The sequence below is a fragment of the Bubalus bubalis genome, chromosome 16 (genome assembly GCF_019923935.1).
Source record: "Bubalus bubalis isolate 160015118507 breed Murrah chromosome 16, NDDB_SH_1, whole genome shotgun sequence".
Taxonomy (NCBI): Eukaryota; Metazoa; Chordata; class Mammalia; order Artiodactyla; family Bovidae; genus Bubalus; species Bubalus bubalis.
The window spans coordinates 40,296,200-40,319,182 of record NC_059172.1 but is presented as its reverse complement, the minus strand read 5'-3'; the positions used below and the strand labels follow the sequence as shown (position 1 = coordinate 40,319,182).

General features: G+C 46.1%; 1 protein-coding gene across 7 annotated transcripts in view; it reads right to left on the bottom strand.

Moving 5' to 3' along the window:
- The window catches only part of PPFIBP2 (PPFIA binding protein 2), a 155,592-nt gene that overhangs the window by 66,981 nt on the left and 65,628 nt on the right, over positions 1–22,983 (bottom strand). For 6 of the 7 annotated variants that reach the window (XM_025266582.3, XM_025266580.3, XM_025266581.3 and 3 more), the window contains one exon: positions 3,284–3,376. In XM_025266582.3, coding sequence (XP_025122367.2) covers positions 3,284–3,376 — 93 coding nt within the window. Of the gene's footprint in view, positions 1–3,283; positions 3,377–21,097; positions 21,443–22,983 lie in introns of those variants that run through there. The other variant, XM_025266588.3, reaches the window with a different exon arrangement.

The window sequence follows — 22,983 nt, the reverse complement described above, 5'->3', positions numbered from 1 at the left end:
TAACCAATGGTTGACTCATTGCTATTTACATATACATGATGGTAAATTATTTCTCATTCTGTAAAGGAGATAGCTGGAGCATGAGCTTAGTGTGAATTCCTTTATGAGTGTTTAGACAAAATTTATGAATTATAAGGCTCCGTTTTACAGAGGAACTAATCTTAATGAATATGGCTGCTTTAAGCCTTTCATTTTTATGTTCCTAAGTGATTAATGAATCATTGAAACATTCCTGAAGCTGATGCATGGTGTGCTAACATTTCGATTATAATCCCCAAATGGGCACCTTATCCTTGCTGCCTAACGTGATCAGCAGTCTGGGCCTTTCCAACTACTTACTCTACTTTCAAAACAGTAGCATTCCAGGGGTGGCCTTTGCTCCTTGGGTCCCAGAGTTTCTGTTTGGGAAGGATATGCTGTGATTAATCTGACTGTGAAGACTGACACCTAAAGAGTCTGTACCCAACTGTGGGGTCATGCACTGGGGTACCCAGAAGAATACTGCATGGTCTCTGGCCTCCTATAGCTTATAGGCCAACTACTCATATGACTCAAGATACACAGGGCTATGAATACTCTGAACATGAATATTCAGTCTAAGTTATGAACGGAAAGGTGTAGAAAATTGGGACGAAATATGCAAAGATTCTAAATGTGATCTTTATTCAAGAAAAATATTTTTTGAGCCCCTACTACATGCTAGAAATATTTTTAGAAACTGAGGGGATATAAAAGAAGAAGAAGAAGGAAAAAAAAAAGATGACAATCCTTGCATTCAGAAGGTACATTCTAATGAAGATATATTAATAAGAGACTTTGGTTTTATTTGCTTTTAATTCTGGAGGCAACAAATTTTGTCCTGTCTGATTCTCCTTGTTCTTCTGCAGGTAAACCCAGGAGAACGTTCTGGACTAAGGGCGCCAATGAGTTGGGTCTGGCTGAGCTGCCTTGTGAATTAAGCAAGGCTCTCCCATGCTGGGGGTCATGCCCCTTCCATGGAGCCTCTAGAGACAGTGGTGAGCACGTAAGAGCAACTCTGACAGCCTATCCACAAGCTCCTGGAGGAATAAAAACCACTACAATGGCCAGAAGGAACCTGACACCCTACAGTCCATGGGGTCACAAAGAGTTGGACATGACTTAGGGACTAAACAACAACAATCCACTTCTGACTTTTCTTGTAAGCAGCTTCCCGACTAGGCTACAATTATTTTAATAAGGATTATTCAAGAATTTGGGACTTTAAAACTATCAGTGAGAGTACTTCTGTATTAAACTGTAAATTAAACCTCTAAATTGCTGTGGTTGTTTAGTTGCTAAGTCGTGTCTGACTCTCTTGTAACCCTATGACCTGTAGCCCGCCAGGCTCCTCCTGGCCAGGGGATTTCCCAGGCAAGAATATTGAACTGGACTTCCATTTCCTTCTCCAGGTCCTCTAAATAGGAATGTCTTATTTCAGCCATGAAGGTTCCTGGTTCAATAGCTTGCAATTTCATGCTGTTTGTAGCAAAATTCTAAACTGGACACTTTCATTAGTCACGTCATTGGGATGGAGGTTAAAATTACACACCCCTCAAAACATCTGTACTCTACTGCTCTATGTAATCTGGCCCCTGCTACCTCTCTGAAGGCAGGTCCCAGGCTTCTTCATGGTCACCAGCTCCAGCCACACAGGCCCTTCCTGTTCTTCCCACACACCAAGATCACTCCCACCTCGGGGTGTGCGCTGGATGGACTACCTCCTCTGCTTGGAATGTGCTTCTCCCCGTCTCCATGGGGCTCCCTCCCCAGTTCCTTAGGTCTCCTCCTATCAGGGAGGTCTTCCCTGACTACACAGTCCTTATCCTGCTTTATTTCCTTCCATGGTATTTATCATCACCGGAAACATTTTGTGAATTAGTTTATTGTACGTACATACACACATACACACACATGCATGGAAGCTTGAGAACAAAGACTTTGTCTATATTCTTCACAGCTACCTCCCCAGCACCTAAAACCAGTGTCTACTGAGTTGTGGGCATGCAAATATTTTTTAATAAACAAATCAATGAAGTGAAGGAAAAAAATCCTTGGATGCAAAATTGTGTAGTTGTATATTTGGCCTGAGCTTAATTTTTTAAAACAGGGGCAGGACAGGAGAAATAAAAAGATTGGAAGAAAAGGCCAACGTGTTAAATTCTTTTTGATGTCCCAAAGTTTCTAAAATAATCATATATTCTATCAATACTTCCATTCATAAAATAAAGTGAAATGAATAAAGAAATAAGGTAAAATAGAAGGGAAAAAGCCAAACATACTGTAGCCTCTAAACACTAGTGTGAACTCTAGTGCTCTAAGCTAAGGCCCACAGTCTAGGGAGAGGCCCAGAATCCTACACCTGCCTCCTCCCTTCTGTTCCACTATCAGTCTTAACCACCACCCTCCAAGCTTTTTAGGAGCTGGGATTAGGATATTAGTCTTATTATTCTCCAAATCATCAGTCACAGTGTCTGATGCGTGAACAGCACTCAGCTTTTCAGAATGCAAAGCAAGTTTTCAGACCTGAAACTATCTTTGACTCTTTGTTTCTGAAAAGTTTTGGAGTTCCTTTCTTCAAAGTAAAGAATCCGCCTGCAATGCGGGAGACCTGGGTTCTATCCCTGGGTTGGGAGGATCCCCTGGAGAAGGGAACATCTACCCACTCCAGTATTCTGGCCTGGAGAATTCCATGGACTATATATAGTTCATAGGGTCGCAAAGAGTCGGGCATGACTGAGCGACTTTCACTTTCACTTTTCTTCAAAGTAAGAGAGTCACCAAAGGCTTATTAACCCATGTTAACAGCTCCAGGGGGGTTGGGCTCAAAGTGATCAGTTTGGATCCAACTTCAGATGAATTGAGACTGATCCTGTACGCATCCATCCTTGGGCTTTAAAAGAGGCTTTATTTTACTAATGCCATGGAGACACATCTTATCTCCTTTGCAAGACTCCTGGAGGACAGGGCCCCATTTAATCAGCCTGGTCATAGAGCTTCCAGTGCATAGAGGCAAGTACTCTCATAGTCTGTGATAAATAAATGAATCCATTCACAGCCTCCCAAAGCCAAGGTCAGAGTTAAACTGTGTCCCCAGTTACTTTCTGCTTTGTTTCAGGAAAAGTCTTTTGAGAAACATACACTCTGGGAACAGGAGATACCCCACAGAGAAAACCCTTAGTACTACCCTCCCACTTAAAGCAGCTACTGCAATGCGGGAGTTGGAGGTAACAGAACAAAGTGATTCCCACCAGAAAGGACTCACCTGTAATATGAGGGACTCCTTATCTCCTTCTAGGCGTGCTAAGCGTTCCTGGTACGTTTCATTACCGGCAGCACTGTGGTGATTTACCTGGGACTAAAGGGGAAAAGAAAAACACACACACTTAAAAGGCTGGCAAAACATCTTACCAACTTCCAAATGAAGTATGCAACTGGTGAAGACAGTTTCACTGATTATCTACGAAAAACAACCCACCTCAACAGGAAACCACAAGATGTCGAAACCACTTCAACGAGGACCAGACTAGATGCCAGTGATAGGTGTGCCATGAAAGTTGGCAAAACCACCCCCTGGATGACCTCACCTTTGGCTAGAGAGGCTTTCATGAACTCCATACTCGGCAGTGCCTGACATGACTGGGCGTGTTGGGTCTGGTTTGGTTGGAGGCACAGCCTGCCAGCTGCACCAACAGCAATAAGGGTCTGCCTCTTTGAGGAGACCAGGGAGCTGATACCATTCACCAAGGAACCATATGGGAACAACTCCGGAACAGACCTCCTCTCCTGACTCTCCTGCCAGGGTTCTCCAAAGCCGAGGCACACCTTACAGCAAGCAGATCCATCCCGAACATTGCAGAGAGCATGAAGGATGAGGGATGTCAACTGCAAGGCTCTTCATCCACTCACATGCTCCCTTCTGGGAATGGACAATGCCACCCCTCAATAAGGGCTGTGACGGCCAGGGTAGCACATGGAGTTGCTGCAGTGCTAGAGCTGAGAAGAGTAAGCCAAGATGCAACCTCTTGAGAAGAACCCAAATGACAGCCAGAGGGCTCTCCAGGGCCAAGCAGAAGGAAAACACAGGAAATACAAAGAAGCCAGAAACCATGGAAATCAGAGGTGAGGGAGGTTTGATACAGCAAAGGAGAGGCAAATCTAATAAAATGTCTTGAGCTCGAGACAGGAGCTGCAGTCACTTTCTGGGTGTGTCTGCCCTGGTTGTAGGCAGGGAGGAGGGAGGTGGCTGATAATGGAACTGAAGTGGACCAGCATCTCCCACACACCCTTCCTTCACAATGAATTTAAGGCCCAAATCAGAACCACATTCCAACCTTCAGAATGCACTTTCCAATCCTCTTTCATTAAGAAAAGACATCACCTTCCTTCCCTTGTCCTGCCCCTTCCCCAGCGCACTGCCTAGGTGAGGGCAGGTGGCGGAGCCAGGCCTGGCTCTAAAAAAGAAACAGGGACCAAGAGTTCTTTATTCAAGCCTTGGAGTGTCACTGGTGAGAGAAGCACCAGCTGTTTGTTGAAGGTACAGTGGGAGGGCGAGCTCAGGGGCCATTTCCCAAGGCGGCTGTGCCAGACACAGGCCAGACAGACAGGGCACCCCTGCCATTGCCTCTTCCTCCAGCCCCTCTCCAGTCTGCATCTTGTTCATTGTTATGGATGCTCTTTCATATCATAAACAAAGGGCCTTGACAATCACCAAAGGCTTCTCTGTGTTGACAGCAGTTTATTATTATTCCATTAATCAATATTCCAGTCATCACATGGTCAAACACTGACTAGTATCCAAAGATATAACCAACTTTTTCTCAGAACCTGACGAGAGAGGAAAATAGTTCTTAATAGCAGGTCAATTGCTTCTATGTCCAAGAACTCACATGATGGCGATTTTCAGAGGAGAGAGAAAATGGAAAGGACCCAAGGCATCCAAGTGAAGCTGTGCATGTCCAGACCCAGCGCCAAAGTCAGCACGTGCACAGGGCCACCCAGCACTGGCAGCTGCCACTTGCCCTGCAGGAGGTGAAGGGAAGGCTCCTTCCACAAGACTCCAGTAAACTACCTCACCACCCGGGCCTCTGTCAGATGCAGTGGTGTGCTCATGCAGTAAGAGATCTACCCACACAATCACCCAGAGAAGCAGCTAGTTGACAAAAAAAAAGGAAGTTGACATCGTAAATTCAGTTAATACACAAACTGCACGCCACAGAGTCATAGAAGTAGATTTAAAAAAAAGATCTGAATCCACTCTAGCAGCCAATGGGAAAAGGGAAGCACAATTGACTTAAAAGATGCACAGATTAGTATGAGAAATTCCAGGTGACTCTAGGAGAAGCGCAATTCTTCCTAAGGAAGGGAGAAACTTCCCTTCTTTTCACAGAGAGACTCTGTGTAGTGGGATAAATAATATTCATGGTGATAGCCTCACAATAAACAGAGCCAAGCAGAACTCACTGCTCTCCTACGATGCTCTCAAATAGGTCAAAGGTTAGTCAATTCATGGGCCAGAGATCAAAGCAATTTCATGGAAACTAATAAAATGTGGTCCAAGCACTGTGCTCTAGACCCAAAGCAGGCAGTAAGGCAGAGATCACCATGTGCCAGGCACTGTTGAGACCACTTTACATTTACTAATTCATTTAATCCTTCCCACAACTCTGCTGCTGCTGCTGCTAAGTCACTTCAGTTATGTCCGACTCTGTGCGACCCCCCAGACGGCAGCCCGCCAGGCTCCGCCATCCCCGGGATTCTCCAGGCAAGAACACTGGAGTGGGTTGCCATTTCCTTCTCCAATGCATGAAAGCAAAAAGTGAAAGTGAAGTTGCTCAGTCGTGTCCGACCCTCAGCGACCCCATGGACTGCAGCCTACCAGGCTCCTCCATCCATGGGATTTTCCAGGCAAGAGTACTGGAGTGGGGTGCCATTGCCTTCTCCGATAGATTAGGTTAGTACTTCTAATTCCCAAGGAGTTATGAAATGGTCAAAGAGACTGAAAAGTTTGACTGAGAAAAGAGAGTTCGGTCCACATACTTTGCCCATTTCTGGTCAGTTCCCGAAGGAGACATTGGGTGCCTCTTGGCATTGGCAGGTCGGTATAAACCCCCGACAGGTTTCTGCCGTAAGCCGTATGAGATCACCACAGAACCTCAGAGCAGGGCTCCTCACAACTCTGCTAACAGGGTGCTATTTTTATTCTAATTTTACACTGAAAGAAACTGCCGTGCACAATGTATGGACAAGGCACAAATGGATTCTTTGTCTAAGTTACTACATATTAAATAAGTAAGCTCTCTGTTATAGCTTAATTGAGGAGCAGATCAGTATAAATTTTGTTTCATACATTGGGATTGCATGAAAGTTCACTTAAAGTATAATATTTAAAAATGCTCTATGAACCTAAATATTCTTTAATAGAGAAGTGGATTAAAAAAAAAAAACTACAGTTCACCCATATTATGTACAACTTGTAGCATCTTAACATATGAGTCAGGTATTTACAAACCATCCTGCAAATAAAAGACATACTGGATAGTGAAAGTAGCAAGATTCAAAGAATCATACATGTGATACTAGAAAAAATACTATGCAGGGACTTCCCTGGTGGTTCAGTGGCTGAAACTCTGGGCTCCCAATGCAGGGGGCCCAGGTTCGATCTCTGGGCAGGGAATTAGATCCCACATGCTGCAACTAAGACCAGACACAGCCAAATAAAATAAATATTAAAAAAAAAAATACTATCCAGTTCCATAAGTATTGATATATGTATGAAAATAAATCAACTGTCTGGAAGGTTACAGAACAACCCTTAACAGTGCTCTCTTCTGGGGAAATTTCTGGGCTATGAATAGCTAAGACTGGGAGGTTTGGTCAAGATTGGTTTTTACTTTAACCACAATTGAGCTTTTGACAAAAATATATTTACACAAGTAATTAAAATACATTTCAAAAGCTAGAACCACTGTTTGAGAAACTAGAAGAGTAGTTCTAGGAGCTTTTTCCCTCCCCCAACAGACTTGAGTGGCTTCCCAGGTGGCATAGTGGTAAAGAACCTACTTGCCAATGCAGGAGACCTAAGAACCACCGGTTCAATCCCTGGGTCAGGAAGATATCCTGGAGGAGGAAATGGCAACCACTATTCTTGCCTGGAGAATCCCATCAGAGGAGCCTGGCGGGCTATAGTCCATAGGGTCTCAGAGCTGGACTCGACTGAAGCAACTGAGCACACACACAGCGGACCTGAGGGGCATGTCCTCTGCTGGCAGCCTGCCCGTGTAACTGCTGCTCATGGCAGAAAAGTCCTTCCCTCAACCCAAGTCACCATTCTAGAGGAACAGGGCATCTTCCTCTCATACAGTATGCAAAAGTCACTGTTCTTCTCCAGCAAGTTTTTAAAAGATATTAAATAAACAGCAGTGAGACAATGTCCCAGACAGAAGTCTGCTGTATTATCATCCTTTGCTTTTGGTAAAGTTCAAAGTCCTGTGTTTTCTCTTCCACATAAGGTTGACAGCTCTCAGAAAAACTGCACACAAGCCTTAACCAGGCACAGACCAGGATAAAATACCACTTCTACTTGAAGAACCTGGAAAGCATCAGAAAACAGGGCCAAGAAGAATCACCTTATTGAATGCCAACACTTACCAGCCAAAGATGTGGATTTGAGCTTTAGTGAATAAATGCATTCTGTCTTCCAATAATTAAGCAATAAGTTCAGTCACTTGTTGGCATCATTCTTGGATTATAAAATGTCAGTACCATCAGGGCATTAAAAAGCCAGATGGCTATGAAAATTATTGAAAAACAATTAAAAAGACAGAGTTGGGACACAACTCTGTTTTGCCGCACTTTAAGAAGAGCTTGCTTGTCCGAGGGTACACCTGCTTCCTTAATTATAACAGTGGCATTGCGGTAGAAGGTTTGGATCAATACTGAGATCATCAACTGGATCCCTGAGTGATTCCAAGGTTTGGGAGTCTCTGAAAAGTCTGGTCCATATTCTCTATTAGGTAAATTGGTGGTAGAGCAGTTGCCCAGCTCTCCATGCATGAAGTCAGAGAGAGAGAGCCATGTCAACATTCCACTGAGGAGGAGAAAGTCACACTGAATCCTGAAGGAATCTAATAGAAAATGCTAAGTTTCTATTTCTCCCCACCTGGGACAGCAAGTGATCTAAAGAGAGTTCTGTACAGTTCTACCCTATTAAGGATGCTCATCCCATTGATGAATATAATTTTTTTTAAAAAAGAGGTCATTGTTAGCCCCTAGGCTGGATCTATACAATGAAATTCTGATGTACTAAGGTGTACTACACATATATTTGATCAAATTTTCTCCTCTTCTGATGGTTATTTCTACAAATGTGACAGAGGGGAAAACTGAATCTTCTCATCCAAACTTTCCATGATTATAGCTATTCTTAAAACTACAATTCATGTTAGTTACCTGATACAATGTTTTGTGGGACCAAGAGATATCGTGAAGGCACGGGGTCTGTGTATCCTGCAGAAGCAAAGTGGCAACTGCAGATTGCCGCTGCCATTCCTCTCGCATCTCTTACCGAGGGATGCCACAGTCACGTATACACCCTCGCATATCACGGAAATGAATCAGCACGCGTGTTCTTGTGTGTATATTGTCAATAGTACAGAAACCTTAGCCAAGACTATTGAAGCCAAGCCACTTTTGCTTCTATCAAAGCTTTGCTATCAAGAAGCTCGGCAAAGTCTTGGATAAAGGGATCCATCCTGTAAAACCCAGATCTCTCCAAGGGAAATATAAAACACAACTCAGGAATACCACATCTTCCCCAGATGCTCAACATTACTAACAGAGTGATGCAAATCAAAATTACGATGAGGACTTCCCTAGTGGTTCAGTGGTTGAGAATCTTTTTGCCAATGCAGGGGACATGGATTCAATTCCTGCTCTGGGAAGATCCCACATACCACAGGGCAACTAAGCTCCTGTGCCACAACTACTGAGTCCCCGTGCCCTCAGCAAGTGAAGCTGCTGCAATGAGAAGTCCACGCACTGCAACTAGAGAGTAGCCCGCGCTCATTATAACTAGAGAAAACCTGGGCACGGCAACAAAGACCCAGCACAGACTTAAATAAATCAATAAAATTTAAAAAGGAAAAAACAATGAGGCACCACCTTACACTGGTCAGAATGACCATCACCAAAAAGTCTACAAATAATAAATGCTGGAGAGGGTGTGGAGAAAAAGAAATCTGCCGATTCTGCTGATAGGAGTGTAAACTGCTGCAGCCACTAACAGTATGGAGGGCCCAATATGACATATTCTTATAATGAAGTCTTACTCAGCCATAGAGAGAGAGAGAAATAATGCCATTTGCAGCAACATGGATGGACAGAGAGATTATCATGTTAAGCAAGTCAAAGACAAATATCATGTAATATCACTTACTTATGGATCTAAAATATACAAATGAACTTATTTATAAAACATAAACAGACTCACTTTGGCCACCTAATGTGAAGAGCTAACTCATTGGAAAAGACCCTGATGCTGGGAAAGATTGAGGGCAGAAGGAGAAGGGGGCGACAGAGGATGAGATGGTTGGATGGCATCATTGACTCAATGAACATAAGTTTGAGCAACCTCTGGGAGACAGTGAAGGACAGGGAAGCCTGGCATGGCTGCAGTTCATGGGGTTGAAAAGAGTTGGACATGACTGAGCGACTGAACAGACCTAGAAACAAACTTACGGTTACCAAAGGGGAAGGGGGGAGGGAAGGAATAAATTAGGAATTGGGGATTAACATACACACACTAGTGTACATAAAACCAATAAACAGCAAGATCCTACTGTATAGCACAGGGAACTATGTTCAAAATCTTGTAGTAACTATAAAAGAATCTGAAAAAGAATATTTGTGTCTATATAACTGAATCACTTTGCTGTATAACAGAAACACATTATAAAATCAACTATACTTAAATTAAAAAAAAATAGTATTTCCCAGGCCTTGAGAATGATATTGGTGAGTCCTCAGGAACAGAGACAATACAGCATCTTGACTCCTACAGGCCGTGGCTCTCTTTCTAGAAGACCCAACATGCTGTTGATGCTGGGACTGGGCAGGCCTAATGTACAGCTCCAGCAGTCAACAGCCTAGAGTGGGGTTATGTTCTAAGCCATCTCTAAACGGAAGAGAGCGGCTTCACGAGGGAGCAGGCATGCAGGTGATCTATGGCTGGGGGTCATGGAGTTGAGCACAGTAGCTCATCAGCCTCAGTCATTAGGAGAGAAGTGGGAGGGTGGAGAGAAGGCTGTACGGGCCCAGGAAGCATAGGACTGACCACCAAGATTCCAGCATGAGCAGAGTCTCTATAGGAAGGGCATTTGGGGCTACACAAAGCTTAATCTGAGTCCTGCCCCTACCTCTTCCATGGGTCAGTGAATAAGGGGTTTACCCTTGGTTAAGTTCCTCATGCACCAAGAGCTGGATGCTAGCAGACTTGAGAAATAACACAGGTTTTCCATATCTTGGGGGTGTGGCATTTTTATTAGGGATAGGCTATTTAAGTTATCAGAGAATATTTAAGATGCCCCCTGAAACCCTCATCATTAGCTGTTTCCTCAGTTTCCCTCTTGCTTTCTTGCGGAGAGAAAACCACAGGCTGGGGTCATTACCTTCGCTGTAACTATTTGGCACGAGTGAGGGCTGCCATCTTCTTGGAGATTTTCTCACCTTTCCCAGCCTCTGATGTGAAGCTTGGATGGTTGAATCCTTCCTCTGAATTTTTAAACTGAGGAACAGAAATTGGTGGCAGTTATGCTAGAAGGCTCTGAGGTTGTCAGTGGCCATGTCTTTTTCCACATGGAGGAAGTTGGTTTGTGAAAGGAGTTGGCTATGAAGCCAGCGTTCATGGAAACACAAATGAAAGCCACGAAAGAGATTGATGGCATTCTCACCTTGGTTCTTGCTGTCCAAAGACAATGATATAACCCTGCTCTTCCTGTTGGTCTCCTGTTGGTCCCCTGTTGGCCTGTAGTGGCTCAAACCAAGTTTCAGTTACGTGCAACCAAAATCCTGGCTAAAGCTTTTGTCTCAAATGGTGATCAGTCCAGTAAGTGAAATTTACTCCTGTGGAAACACACTTACTAGAAAGCATTCCTGCTACTTGGATATAGTACTGAATTACAAAGGGATTCTGCCTACTGTTTCCTGAATTGCTTGAACTGGCAATTGTTAAGAAAGAATTGTCAGTTCGGAGCCAACTATAGTTAAAACCAGGATTATCATCAAGGGCTAACAGGGATCTGCTTTGTGGCACAGGGTGTGTCTGTGTGGGATGCATGGGGATGAAAGAGGCACCCATTCTCCTTCGTGTGTGAAACAGGTGACATTACGTCCACTACCTGTTTGCCTCCATTCTTACTTCTCCAGTAGAGCAAGAAGGTTAAGAAGGGAATAATACAAGATGCATTAGGCCCATGGGCATCAACTAGATGTGTGTAGAGGAGAGATGAAATAAAGAAAAATAGTTTAAAGCACAACAAAAATGAACAGGAATCTAAAGTAGGGCTAAAAGACACAGGGTGGATGGGTAATGAATAAATGAAGGGCAATAAGACTACAAAAACAGGGACTTTCTTGGTGGTCCAGTGGTTAAGAATCAGCCTTTCAATGCAGGAGACATGGGTTCGATCCCTGGTCGGGAAACTAAGACCCCACGTGCTGCGGAGCAACTACCAAGCCTGCACACTGCAGAACCCATGTGCTGCAACTAGAAAAGCCCACACACCACCACAAAGACCCAGCACAGCCAAAAAAAAAAGAACATAAAATACCTAACAACATGTTTAAGAAGTTATGTTGAAAGAATAACATGCCCTATATAGCTGTACAAATGCCAGGTCTGAAAGCTGCAGCTTCCCTGCTCCCATCCTTTGCTCATCTGGGCTTCAAGGCAGGGGGGTCCCCGGGGAGATTGTTGGGAGGGGGCTTCCATATTCATGTACAGAATTCCTACAGCCTCCTCCTCCAAAAGGCAGAACCTCCTGTGCAGAATGACAGCTGGGAATAATCAGGAGGCGAGGCTGCACTAACCATGCACAAGCTCAGGTAGGTCACCTCATCTCAAGCTTAAATAGAGGAAGTTATAGCTCACCCAGGGACCCAGAGGGTCAATTAGGTCATTAAACACAAAGACGTGTGGGAATAAATGTGCACAGTGCTCTTCAGAGCAAGATGCTCTAATGCTTCCTTTGTGTAATATAAACAGTTTTTGAATGATCGTGGAAACATGGAACTCATTTAAATGGCTTTGTTTAAGCTAAAAGACCAAAACATAGTTAGATACAGCTCATCCCTTGTACTGTCGGCTTTAATTAACTCATTCTTTTTGTGCAAGAGAACAAAAAAAAGGCAACATTTCCCATAGACACCTATGAAGTATCTAAAGATCTGAACAAATAACCCAAGGGAACAATAACCCAAATGCGTTGGGGCTGGAAAGAAACAAAGTGCCTAAGGAACAACATAGAACCCACTGTTAGCTAAGAGCTCTGGATTCATGCCTGCGGTGCCAACAGCTGAGAACCTGTTCTTTCCATTGTCCCTGAAAACATGCCCATATTGAGAGTCATATCTACATGGCCTCAGTCTTTCTTTTCTATGAGCATCCTATGCTACACTATGCTAAGTCACTTCAGTCATGTCCTACCGTACTATAAGTCCTCCGTGCTACATACATGCTTATGATCACCACAAAGAGAATTTCAATAGTTAATAATGACTGATCATAAATACTTAAATTTTTTTTCTGTTCCAATCTGAAACTCAGGTCAATTAGTTAAACATGAGTTTTCCAGCTGAACCCCCACCGAGGCCCCTGGCAGCCTCTTCAGAGTCATCACCCTCTGACTCTAGTGGACAGTCAGATTCCCCAATGCTTGCTCACTCTTGGCCTGGTCCCTCCATTGGACTGAGTAGCTTGGCCAACGGATGGCCATATTAGGTCTCTGCCGAGTTCTGGAGGGGGTGAGTGCCACAGATGCAGGCCATGAGGAATCCCCAGGAGTCTGACTCTTTCACGGGCTGGCTGGCCTCTGCTGGGAGGGTGCGTCTTCTTCCTGTGCTCTGGTACATCCTCAGGGGTGTTGAGTGAGGGCAGTTCTGCAGCATTCCTTTGGGGGCATGTCCTAGGGGACCTCCTGTCAGCATGGCACCTCACTAAATATGAGGAAAGAGCTGGTTCCAGATCAGTAAAGTGGGGTGGAGGAGAGGTCGCATGGGGGTGTCATTTGGTATGCGGGCATGAGTGTGGGAAAAGCCTAAAGCAGTCAGCTCCCCAGTGAGACAGCTCCAGTCATGTTTCCAGGCTGCCTAGTCAAGGGGATCATATCAAATCCAAAAAACCCATCTCAAGGGAGCCATGGCTGCCGGGCCCAGGGAGATGTCCAAGTCACTAAGGCTATACTTCAAGCTTAGGGCCACCACTCACATATCAAGCTTTTTAGAAACTTGGAAAATGTAGACCTTAAAAAATAAGGGTGAGGGGGCTTCTCTTGTCCAGTAGATAATAATCTGCCTTGCAACGCATGGGACATTGGTTCAATCCTTGGTCTGGGAAGATCCCATGTGCCACGGGGAAACTAAGCCCATGTGCCACAACTACTGAACCTGTGCTCTGGAGCCTGGGAGCTGCAACTACAGAGCCCACGTGCCACAACTACTGAAGCCCGGACACCCTAGAGCCTGTGCTCTGCAACAAGAGAAGCCACCACAATGAGAAGCCTGCATACAACTAGAGAGGAGCGCTCGCTCACCTCAACAAAGCCCATGCGTGCAGCAACGAAGACCCAGTGCAGCCAAAATAAATAAATTAAAAAATAATAAAATTACACACTAAAAAGTGTAATTAATTAAAATACACACTAAAAAGTGTAATTAATTAAATTACACACACAAAAAAGGGGGAAACCAAAAAATTTAAAAATAAAAAGTAGATCATAAAAGCTACAATTCCTATTACATGGTTCAGGTGTAACAGGCAAGGGAGCCAAATGGAATGAGTGCAGGAAGGTGCTTGTAAAAAGGAAAGCCTCTCCTCAATATTCTGGTTAAGGAGTTTAAGGGCCTTCTGGCAGTTATTATAAAGCCACTTTTTCTAGATAAGGAACAGCTAAGCCAATCCACTATCTTTGGCACAGAGCTTCTTTGAAATGCAGTGTGAACAGAGCACAATCAAATCCTTAGCTACCAGGACTCCAACAAGAGAGATCTTATCCTGACTTTGACCTCCTTATGCCCTTGGTTACAATTTTGTAAGAGGTGACTGAGGGTTGCTAGTGGGGTCATCACTATCAAATATTTCACCATTAGGGAAGAACAAAGCAAAGTTCACAAATAGAAAATTAAATATGGGGTCAGCCAATGTTTATGCAATCATGTTTCATTCATTTATCTATTCAGTGACTCAAATATTCCTGAACACCTATGAGGTGCCACGCTCTGTGCTAGGCAGTCCCTGCCTTGAAAAAGCTCTGTAGTTGTACAGTTAGATTTCATAAGGCAGCAGGAGTGGCACAGGGGATGGACGAATCAATAATACTTTCAAGGGAGTGGAGAGGATTTATAGTGGAGTCCTCACTTAAGACTGTCTTGAAAACAATGAAGGAATTCCCCCAGGAGAAGAGAGAACAGCACCTTTGGAAAGAGTCTTCCTGATACCAGCTAGGCTATCCATGAAACCATGACAATTGCCACCCTTCACTACTCTGGTCTCCAAGAACACAGAAAACAAAGGATGTCTTGAAGACTGTCTGTAAGCTTTCCAACCAAGGAGCTGGTATGATGTACATGAAGGCTTGTAATTGATCATCCTGGAAAGTAGAATGAGGAAGAGAGAGGAATGCATTTGATTAACCAAGATCTTGTTCCAAAATAATAGCCTTGCATGAGCTTAGTCTCTGCTCAATTCTCTTGATCACATGGCTGGATGCATAAGGAACCTACACACTTGACTGTACAAGTGGTATTTATAAGTGTGTTGGTATCTTGCAAAGGGATTATATTAAAGCCAGGAGCACAGTAAAAACAGGAGCCTCTTTGAGTAGTGCTCTTTCCTCATCTTGCCAACTCCAAACCTAATTCATGATTATTAAAAACACCCAGCAGAGACGGGCAGCATCAGGTGTCAGGGTTGGGGATATCAGGGGCACTGTGACTGTTTTAATGCTTCACTTGGAATCATTAGAAGCAAACTTCCTGATGCTTCTTGGCTCAGGTCAGACAATCCAAGAATCAAACAGGCATGAAAGATCCATAGGTGGAAAATATGTGAGTAGGTAAAGGCCAAAGTAAGGGGCTGGTCCTTTGGTCACAAGAATTTTATTAGCCCTACAAGATGCCCAAATGGGAATGAATTCTAGGGGAAATGAATGAGAAATGTTGCTTGGGAACTAGAGAGGATACCATTACAGAAGAACTTTGAAAGCTTTCTTAGGGACAAAGCCAGTGTGAAGTGGGTTTGGGGGTAAGTAACCAGGAAGGAGTGCAGATGGTGAGTTTTTAGCCTGCTTTCGATTTCAAGATTCCTGATGGTGAAAGGAACGTTAAGTTCTATAAGGCAGCATAGAGAGAGAACATAGTCAGAGTTTTGTTTTTGTCTAAGAATTACAGAGGCATTTTCTGCCAAGGACAAGGGACAAGTAGGCAGGGCCGAGTAAATAAATAGAAGAAACAATCAGAGAACAAGAGGATGTGGAACGGCTTTGGGTCAGGAGGACAGGATACCAGGATAGCCTTGGCAGAGAGAAGGGACTCTTGACCCACAAAATCAAAGGAAGCTAAAAAATCATGGTTGTGAACACTGTTACATTTTGTGGTGAAGGGGAGGGAAGATGAGATACTCATCTATCTGTGGCAAATTTCTTAGTAGGTGGTAACATCAAGTGAGAGGGGGTCAAGGTTGGGGACCGATGGAAAAGTATGAAAGAGCTGATACTGGGATGAGGTGGACAGAGAATGCAGGGAGGAGTCAAATGATCACCCCCCGCCCCGCCCCGCCCACCTACTCACCCACCACCACCACCACCACCACCACGCTGTTGCCCGCTCACAGAACTACCAGTGGCTGAACTGCTCTAGAGAACCTGCAAGCTGCTCAGCAAATGACCCTGGTATGATGCCACTTTGTTAAACCCTGCTGGGAAAGAGGCATGAGGCCCTCTTCAAGCAGCTGGTACACAGGAGTCACAGGTGCTGGTGGTCAGAGATGGCAGAATTTGAGCTCCTAAATTATATTGGGGAATATGATGGGTAGGTACACTGGGTGCATTGGCTAAAAATGGGATGTACCCTTGGGAAACTGGGGACAGCTAGAACAGGGGACATGCCTTTCCCTGGAGGAAGGCATGGCAACCCACTCCAGTAGTCTTGCCTGGAGAATCCCCATGGACAGAGGAATCTGGAGGGCTATAGTCCATGGGGTCACAAAGAGTTGGACATGACTGAGAGACTAAGCACAGCACAGAAGAATCTTTGGGTAGCCATACCCACTGTCACCCTCCTTCTGGTCTGAAAATACCTCTGTCCGGAATCAAGGTTGGCCACATGACTCTGGAATAACCAGAGGCTGTCAGTTGTGGCCAAGGGGATCATCATCGTAACACCTATGAAGCATTTTCTAAGCACTTTACAGACATTGAATTACTTATCCACATTTTACAAACAAGAGCGCTGAATATCAGGGAGATTAATCAATTGTCCAAGGTCACACAGAGCTGAGATACGAACCCAAGGAGTTGGACGCAGGGATCTGTGCTCTTAGCCAGTAGGAGCAGCTGTCACAGAAGCCGCTGCCTACTTCAATTTCACTGCAGTCTGACTTGAGAGCAAGACAAGTCAATGTCTGGGGCCAGGATGTCGTCCCAGCTCTTCTGGCCCAAGTGGCCAGGCTACTGGATCAACCATTTGAGCACCAGATGACACAGAATAAAGTCTTACATTAACAGTCTGACCTCATTCCACATTCTACTACAGAACCCAAGACAATTGCATGGAGGAGTCACGGTGATTCCATTTTTGACTCTTTTTTGAGGGGGGAGGGGTGGTGGACAGGGTTATGACTTTAGTTTGGAATTCAGTTTCAACCGAGTTCTAGAAGCCAGCAGCAGTATCAAGATGCTGGCAAATGCTGGGGTTTCTGTTCCTGGGAAATAGCTCCTGCTCAGGGGGCAGTGAGTGAACCCCACAGACCCTGCTTCTAGCTATTTTAAGAGGCCCTTTCAGGACTATGTGGGTCTCTTGGATCTCAAAGCAGGGCAGGTGTTAACTGTTTGTGAGTCAGTCAGGAACCCGATAGCTGAACAGCGGAGGCCCTCTGGATGCTCGTGGCAGATTACCTTATCCCAGGGCTCTGCCTGTTGGGGAAGGAGCTGGAGGACCAGCCCTGGTCAGCCTTCTCTCAGTAGCCATAGCCAAGCTGGCCAGAGCAGTAGCCACTGGGGCCTCTGGCTACTCAGAGTGGGCCAGGTCCCAGCTGTATCCCATAGGGCTTTGGTTTGAAACTTTGACCTAAAATGTGGAAAGGGGCCCTAAGTGGAAGGAATGATGGCTTCTTCGCTCCAAGGCGAGAAGAGAACATACCGTCTGCTCAAGATCTCCCTTTCTGGTTATGGCCAGTAGCAGTTAACTTTTATTGAATGTTCCCTTGTGCATGGTACTCTGCTGAGCATTTGACATGCATTATCTTACTTGACCCTCATAAAACCTGTATGTGGCAGGCACTTTTATCTTCCTTATTTTATAGATGGAGAAATCCAAGATTTGAGGTAATCTGCTTAAAATCACACAGCAAAGCCAAGAGCCCAACCTAGGCTTTACTTCAAACTGCATGTTCTTAGCTAAAACAATATGTAGTATCCCATCCCCTAAAGGCCACAAGACAATGTCTCTTTTCTCACAAATGCTTTCCTCTATCTCAGTGCATTCTTGGCCATAAACATCTCCCTTACAGCTTCCAAATTCAAAGACTGTCTTGCTCTGAGGCATTACCCTCTTAGACTGGCGCAAGAGCAAGCGTTCCTACGCTACCAGGTCACAATTCTGCCACAACCACCCCCTCTGCACAGGAACATGAAAGAGCAGGTTTCCACCTTCAAAAACCTGGGCTAAGGACTTCCCTGATGGCGCAGGGAATAGGAATCCACCGGCCAACGCAGGGGATGCAGGTTCAATCCCTGGTCTGGGAAGATTCCACGTGCCACAAAGCAATGAAGCTGCGTGCCGCAGCTACTGATGCCTGCACGCCTAGAGCCTGTGCCCCGCGAGAAAAGCCACCACAACGAGAAGCCCGAGAACCACGAGAGGAATAGCCCCTACTCACTGCAACTAGAGAAAGCCCACGCAACAACCACAACAAAGCAATGAAGACCCAGCGCAGCCAAAAAAAAAAAAAAAAAAACCTGGGCTAAGAGAAACCTGCTCTCTAAGCCACTGAGGCTTAAGAAAGCATGTGAGAAGTGGTGGGTGAGCCAGGCAAATGGAAAGTACTAGAGACTCGGGCCGGAGTCCAGTAGGTGCAGTACAGGGATGAGGTCAGCAAAGGACACAGAAGGCAGGGAGTACACCTGGGAGCTCATGGGAGTAGATATAAAAGGTGAAACTGAAAGGTAAGTTGAGGCCAGGTTAAAAAAGTGTCTTAAATCCCACCAGGCAGAAAACTCTGAGCTTTCTCATTCAGACTTAAGGGCAAGTCCTGGGCTTCTTCTGATCAGGGTCACAGGATGAAAGGGAATTTGTTTTTTGTTTTTTAAGGGGATTTTAAAAAGAAGAATCTGACAGTAGTGTTTCAGCTACAAAATAGGAAAGATACCAATTATACTGCCTATGACATATCTAATATTTTGTGCACTTTTTTTAATGCTCCTTAAAACTAGAAGAAAAACATGTTTTGCTATGAGTCACCTACAGGGGGTCTGAAGCCTCCTCACCTAGCGCTTCCCTTCCTTCCACGGGGCCAGAGCTGCCCACCTGGGCCTCAGGACACAAAGAGCCTTCTTACATTGCCTCACATGCAGGATTCATTTCTCTGCAGACAGAACTTCTGCACAACATCTATCCCAGCAGCTAGGACACTGTGTAATCCCAAGCCTATTATAGCTCCTGGTCCCAAGACCTCCTGGTTAAAGAACTTCAGTTGGATACAGGACAATAAAGACGAAGTGATGAGAAGAGCACTTCTTATCTCCTCCAAAACCTCTTCAGTGACGTTTTTACAATTCTTAAGACAATGATGTGAATCTTTGCCAAAATATCTGGTCACCTCAGCACACTCTTTGGTGGCTGCAATGACCCCATTCCAAAGCTGGACAGAGGCTGAGCACAAACAGGATTCCTGCTGGGTTCTAAACCCATAATTTTCTACATACTTGGTCGAAGAAATGAGGGTTGAGAACTGGACTGGGAGACAGAACAGGGTCGAGGATCAGGCTGCACCACTAATAGCCATGAGGTTCTTAGCCTCTTGGACTTTTTTAAATGAGGGGTTTGTACTAGTTGATCCCAACAAACCCTTGAGCTAATTTGGTTCATTTGCCTTGCTTTTCGCAGCACAGCTTACCATACACCACATCATAGCTAGAGTAATTTTCTTAAAATACAAATTATATCTCTCAACGTATCTCATGCCACTTCCAAGCAGCAAGTCTCCCATTATACAAACCCTGTCCCCCACAACCCTGCCCACCGCCCTCCCTGTGCTGTGTGCTCCGGGACCCGCCCACGTCTCCCCTCCATCACTGAGTTCAGACATGTGTTCTTTACCACATTTTTCACCGGACTCACTCCTACTTCTCCTTCACTTTTCAATGAAGTGTTACTTCCACAAAGAGGGTCCTGACCACTCTTTCTCAATCAGTAATAGACCTTTGGGATGGCCACTTAATAGTTCCTCTTCTTGGCGGTTTCTATCAACTTGTAAATTTCAAGCTTATTTCCTGGGGACTGTTTAACTGCCGTCTCCCAAGCACTGTATGGAAGATCCACAAGAGCAGAGACTGGTTCTACTTTTTGCTTACGATTGGACACCCAGTACCCAGAACTGGGTAAGTATTTGCTGAGAGAGAGGTGCAGAGGATGCCCACAGAAGCCAGCAGGCCTAGTGTTGGGGTGTGGAGGTCAGGGACCTTCCAAGCCGGGCACTTCGTGTCCCTCCTGTTCTACAGTGTCAGATCTCTTCTCTGTCAGCTGCTTTTGCCCTTCCTGCTTCTGGAAACATCCTGCCTCCATGTGAAAATTAATGGATACCCATCTTTGCCAGTTCAGTTGTTTAGTTGCTAAGTTGTGCCCGACACTTTTGCGGCCCTATGGACTGTAGCCCACATCAGGCTCCTCTGTCCATGTGGTCTCCAGGCAAGGATACTAGAGTGGGCTGCCGTTGCCAGTTCAGAGATGGTGACAAAAAAAAGCAAGAGCATGGTTTCTGTGAACGTGGATGCAACTCCAGCCCCCAACATTCGCCCACTGTCACTCACCCCACACACTCATGCTCACCCCTAAAGAGTCGACAGGAGCAACTTGAAACCCAAACCCTTGGCCTCTGGAAAACATGCAGAACTCCCGAGGGCCTCCCCCGGAAACGCGGCAGCTCTTTCGGCTGACAGCTGACTAATCTCCACGCGGGATAACTTCCGAGCAGGAGAGAAGCCCGATATCTTATGAACCCTGTGCGGTTGAAAGGCAGCGGCTTCCTCTCCGAGTCCTCACACCAAAAAGCGGCAGATGCCTTTTTCTGGTCACAGTGTTTGGACCCTCCAACTGTTCAAGTGCCAGAGTCAAAAATAAGGAACTTTTCTCATTTCATTGTTGCCTTTCTGCACAGAGGCTCATTCACTAGAATGTCAGAGGAGAAACAAAGACAGCTGACTGTTTTCTCCCCTAGTATCTATAATTAGATTCTCATGGAGAACTTGGCGGCAACAGGGCTTCGCTGGACAAATACCTCCCCCCTCAATACATACATACACACACACACACACAGTCTCTCTCCTCACTCATCTCGACGGAGACCCACACAAAGCAGTCAGTCACTTACCCGCTTCAGCCACGCGAAATGCTTGTAAACATCAATGTCCCCATCCATGCTGGGCACCCATGTCAGCAGTTAGATTCCTTGGTTGAAAAAGCCCTATTTCTGGCTGGATACCAAATTCTCTCCTCTTTCTTGCCTCTGCCCCCTCCCCCTCAGGAACGTCAAGCCGTGTTCAGATTTCCCCACGTCCCTGGCCTGCGTCCTTTAGCCTTGCCCTGAGAGGTTTCAGAGACACAGCAGCTCAGACCAGACCGTGCTGCTCCCGTATCCGCCCCCACAGACGCACACAGGCACCAGCTCTGGGACGCAGAGCCTGCAGAGTGAGGGAACCTAGCAAAAGGTGGGGGAGAAAGACAGACTTGGACAAGAGTTGTAAACACACACACACACACACACACGAACATTCTTTTTGGTGATAATACCAGAGGCTGCCAGAGGGAAACAGTCCTGAAGAAAATTCCTCGTCTGGCTTCCCCCTTCTGGAGTGGCTGGAACTCATTAGGGAGAGACCCCGGTTTCCTGTCTCTGCTCCATTCTGCATTTACCCACAGGCTCCCAGCTGCTCTTGGTTTATCTGGGACTGGGGAGAGGACTAAAAATAAGTGCAGCTCTTGGAGGACTGCTGGTTCCCACACACAGCCTGACCCCCACCCAGCAGCCCACGCCTACCCCTTCTCTTCCAGGCCGGCGTCGGGCTGTGCCCTGAGGGAAGCTGATTGTTTCCAAAAAAGAACAGATTCAGAACCAGTTCCAGTTCGGCTTCTTGGCCCGGCTGGGGGTTTGCCATCCTGGGCGCTGGCGGCACCATCCAGTGTTGCCGCCTTGGAGAGCTCTGCTGCCAGCCGTCGCTCCGGGGCTCCCTGAGGCCGCATTCTGCACAGGGACAGGTGGGAGCGAGCGAGTCCCAGGCATGCCTCGCTGGTGGTCCCCACCCCAGATGTGTGTCCGTGAGGTCTAGGGAGCGCTCCGGGTAGGAGCTCTGGGAAGGCAGCAGCCTGAAGAAATGGGGAGCTGGGCCTGCCTTCCTACTGGCAGGTCCCATGCTGGCTTTCCAGGGTGGTCTCCCCAGCACTCCCCACATGCTGACCCCCTCCTCTTCACATTCCCACCTCCTTTGAGAGTTCTCTTAAAAACAGCTTTTCTCCCTTGCCCAGCCCGCGACGTGTGGCCGTTGGCTCTGACTGGTTATGAAAGCGGTCTTTGATGTGGGTGCACGGGGAACTGTGGTTACATGCAAGGGCTCTGAGCTCCGCTGCCATAAATGACTTGCAGACACACATCTTGTGACTGCGTGGGCCTTCCCAGAGCACCTTGGGGGTCAGGGAGTTTCCTGGAGCTCCCAGTCTGAAGAGAAGGCATGCCGCTTATCATGGTATCTTCGCCGTCCACAACCCAGAAGCAAGGCCTGAGGACAAAGCAGCAAACACGCACAGTCCCCCGCAGGCTGGCCCCGTCCACAGAGAACACAGAGGCGGCAGGAGGAGGGCTCTGGCCAGCAGCTGGTCCGAGGGGGAGGAGTAGATTCCTGGAGACACACCCAGATCAGAGGCCAGGAAGAAAAAGTAGGCTCAGCTGCCCATGCCCTGAGCTCTCGAGCGTTATTCTGGCCTCTGGCCCAGTTCCAGAGTGCAGTGTGGGTCCGACTCGCCGAGGTCCCCTGACCTGGACTAGGGCAGGATGTGCTAGTCCAGATCCCTAAGGTGGCAGGGGTAGGTAGACTTTTTTTTTTTTCCTGTCTAAAAACCTGGAAAAGTCTTCATTTTGGTCAATACATATTTGCCCAGTATCCAAAGCAACTGAAACCAAGTTCCTGCTCTGGGCAAACGAAGAGTTTCCACGTGGCACATAATAAAGGTATTTCTGGGGTGCTGGGGAGGAAGAAGCAAAGT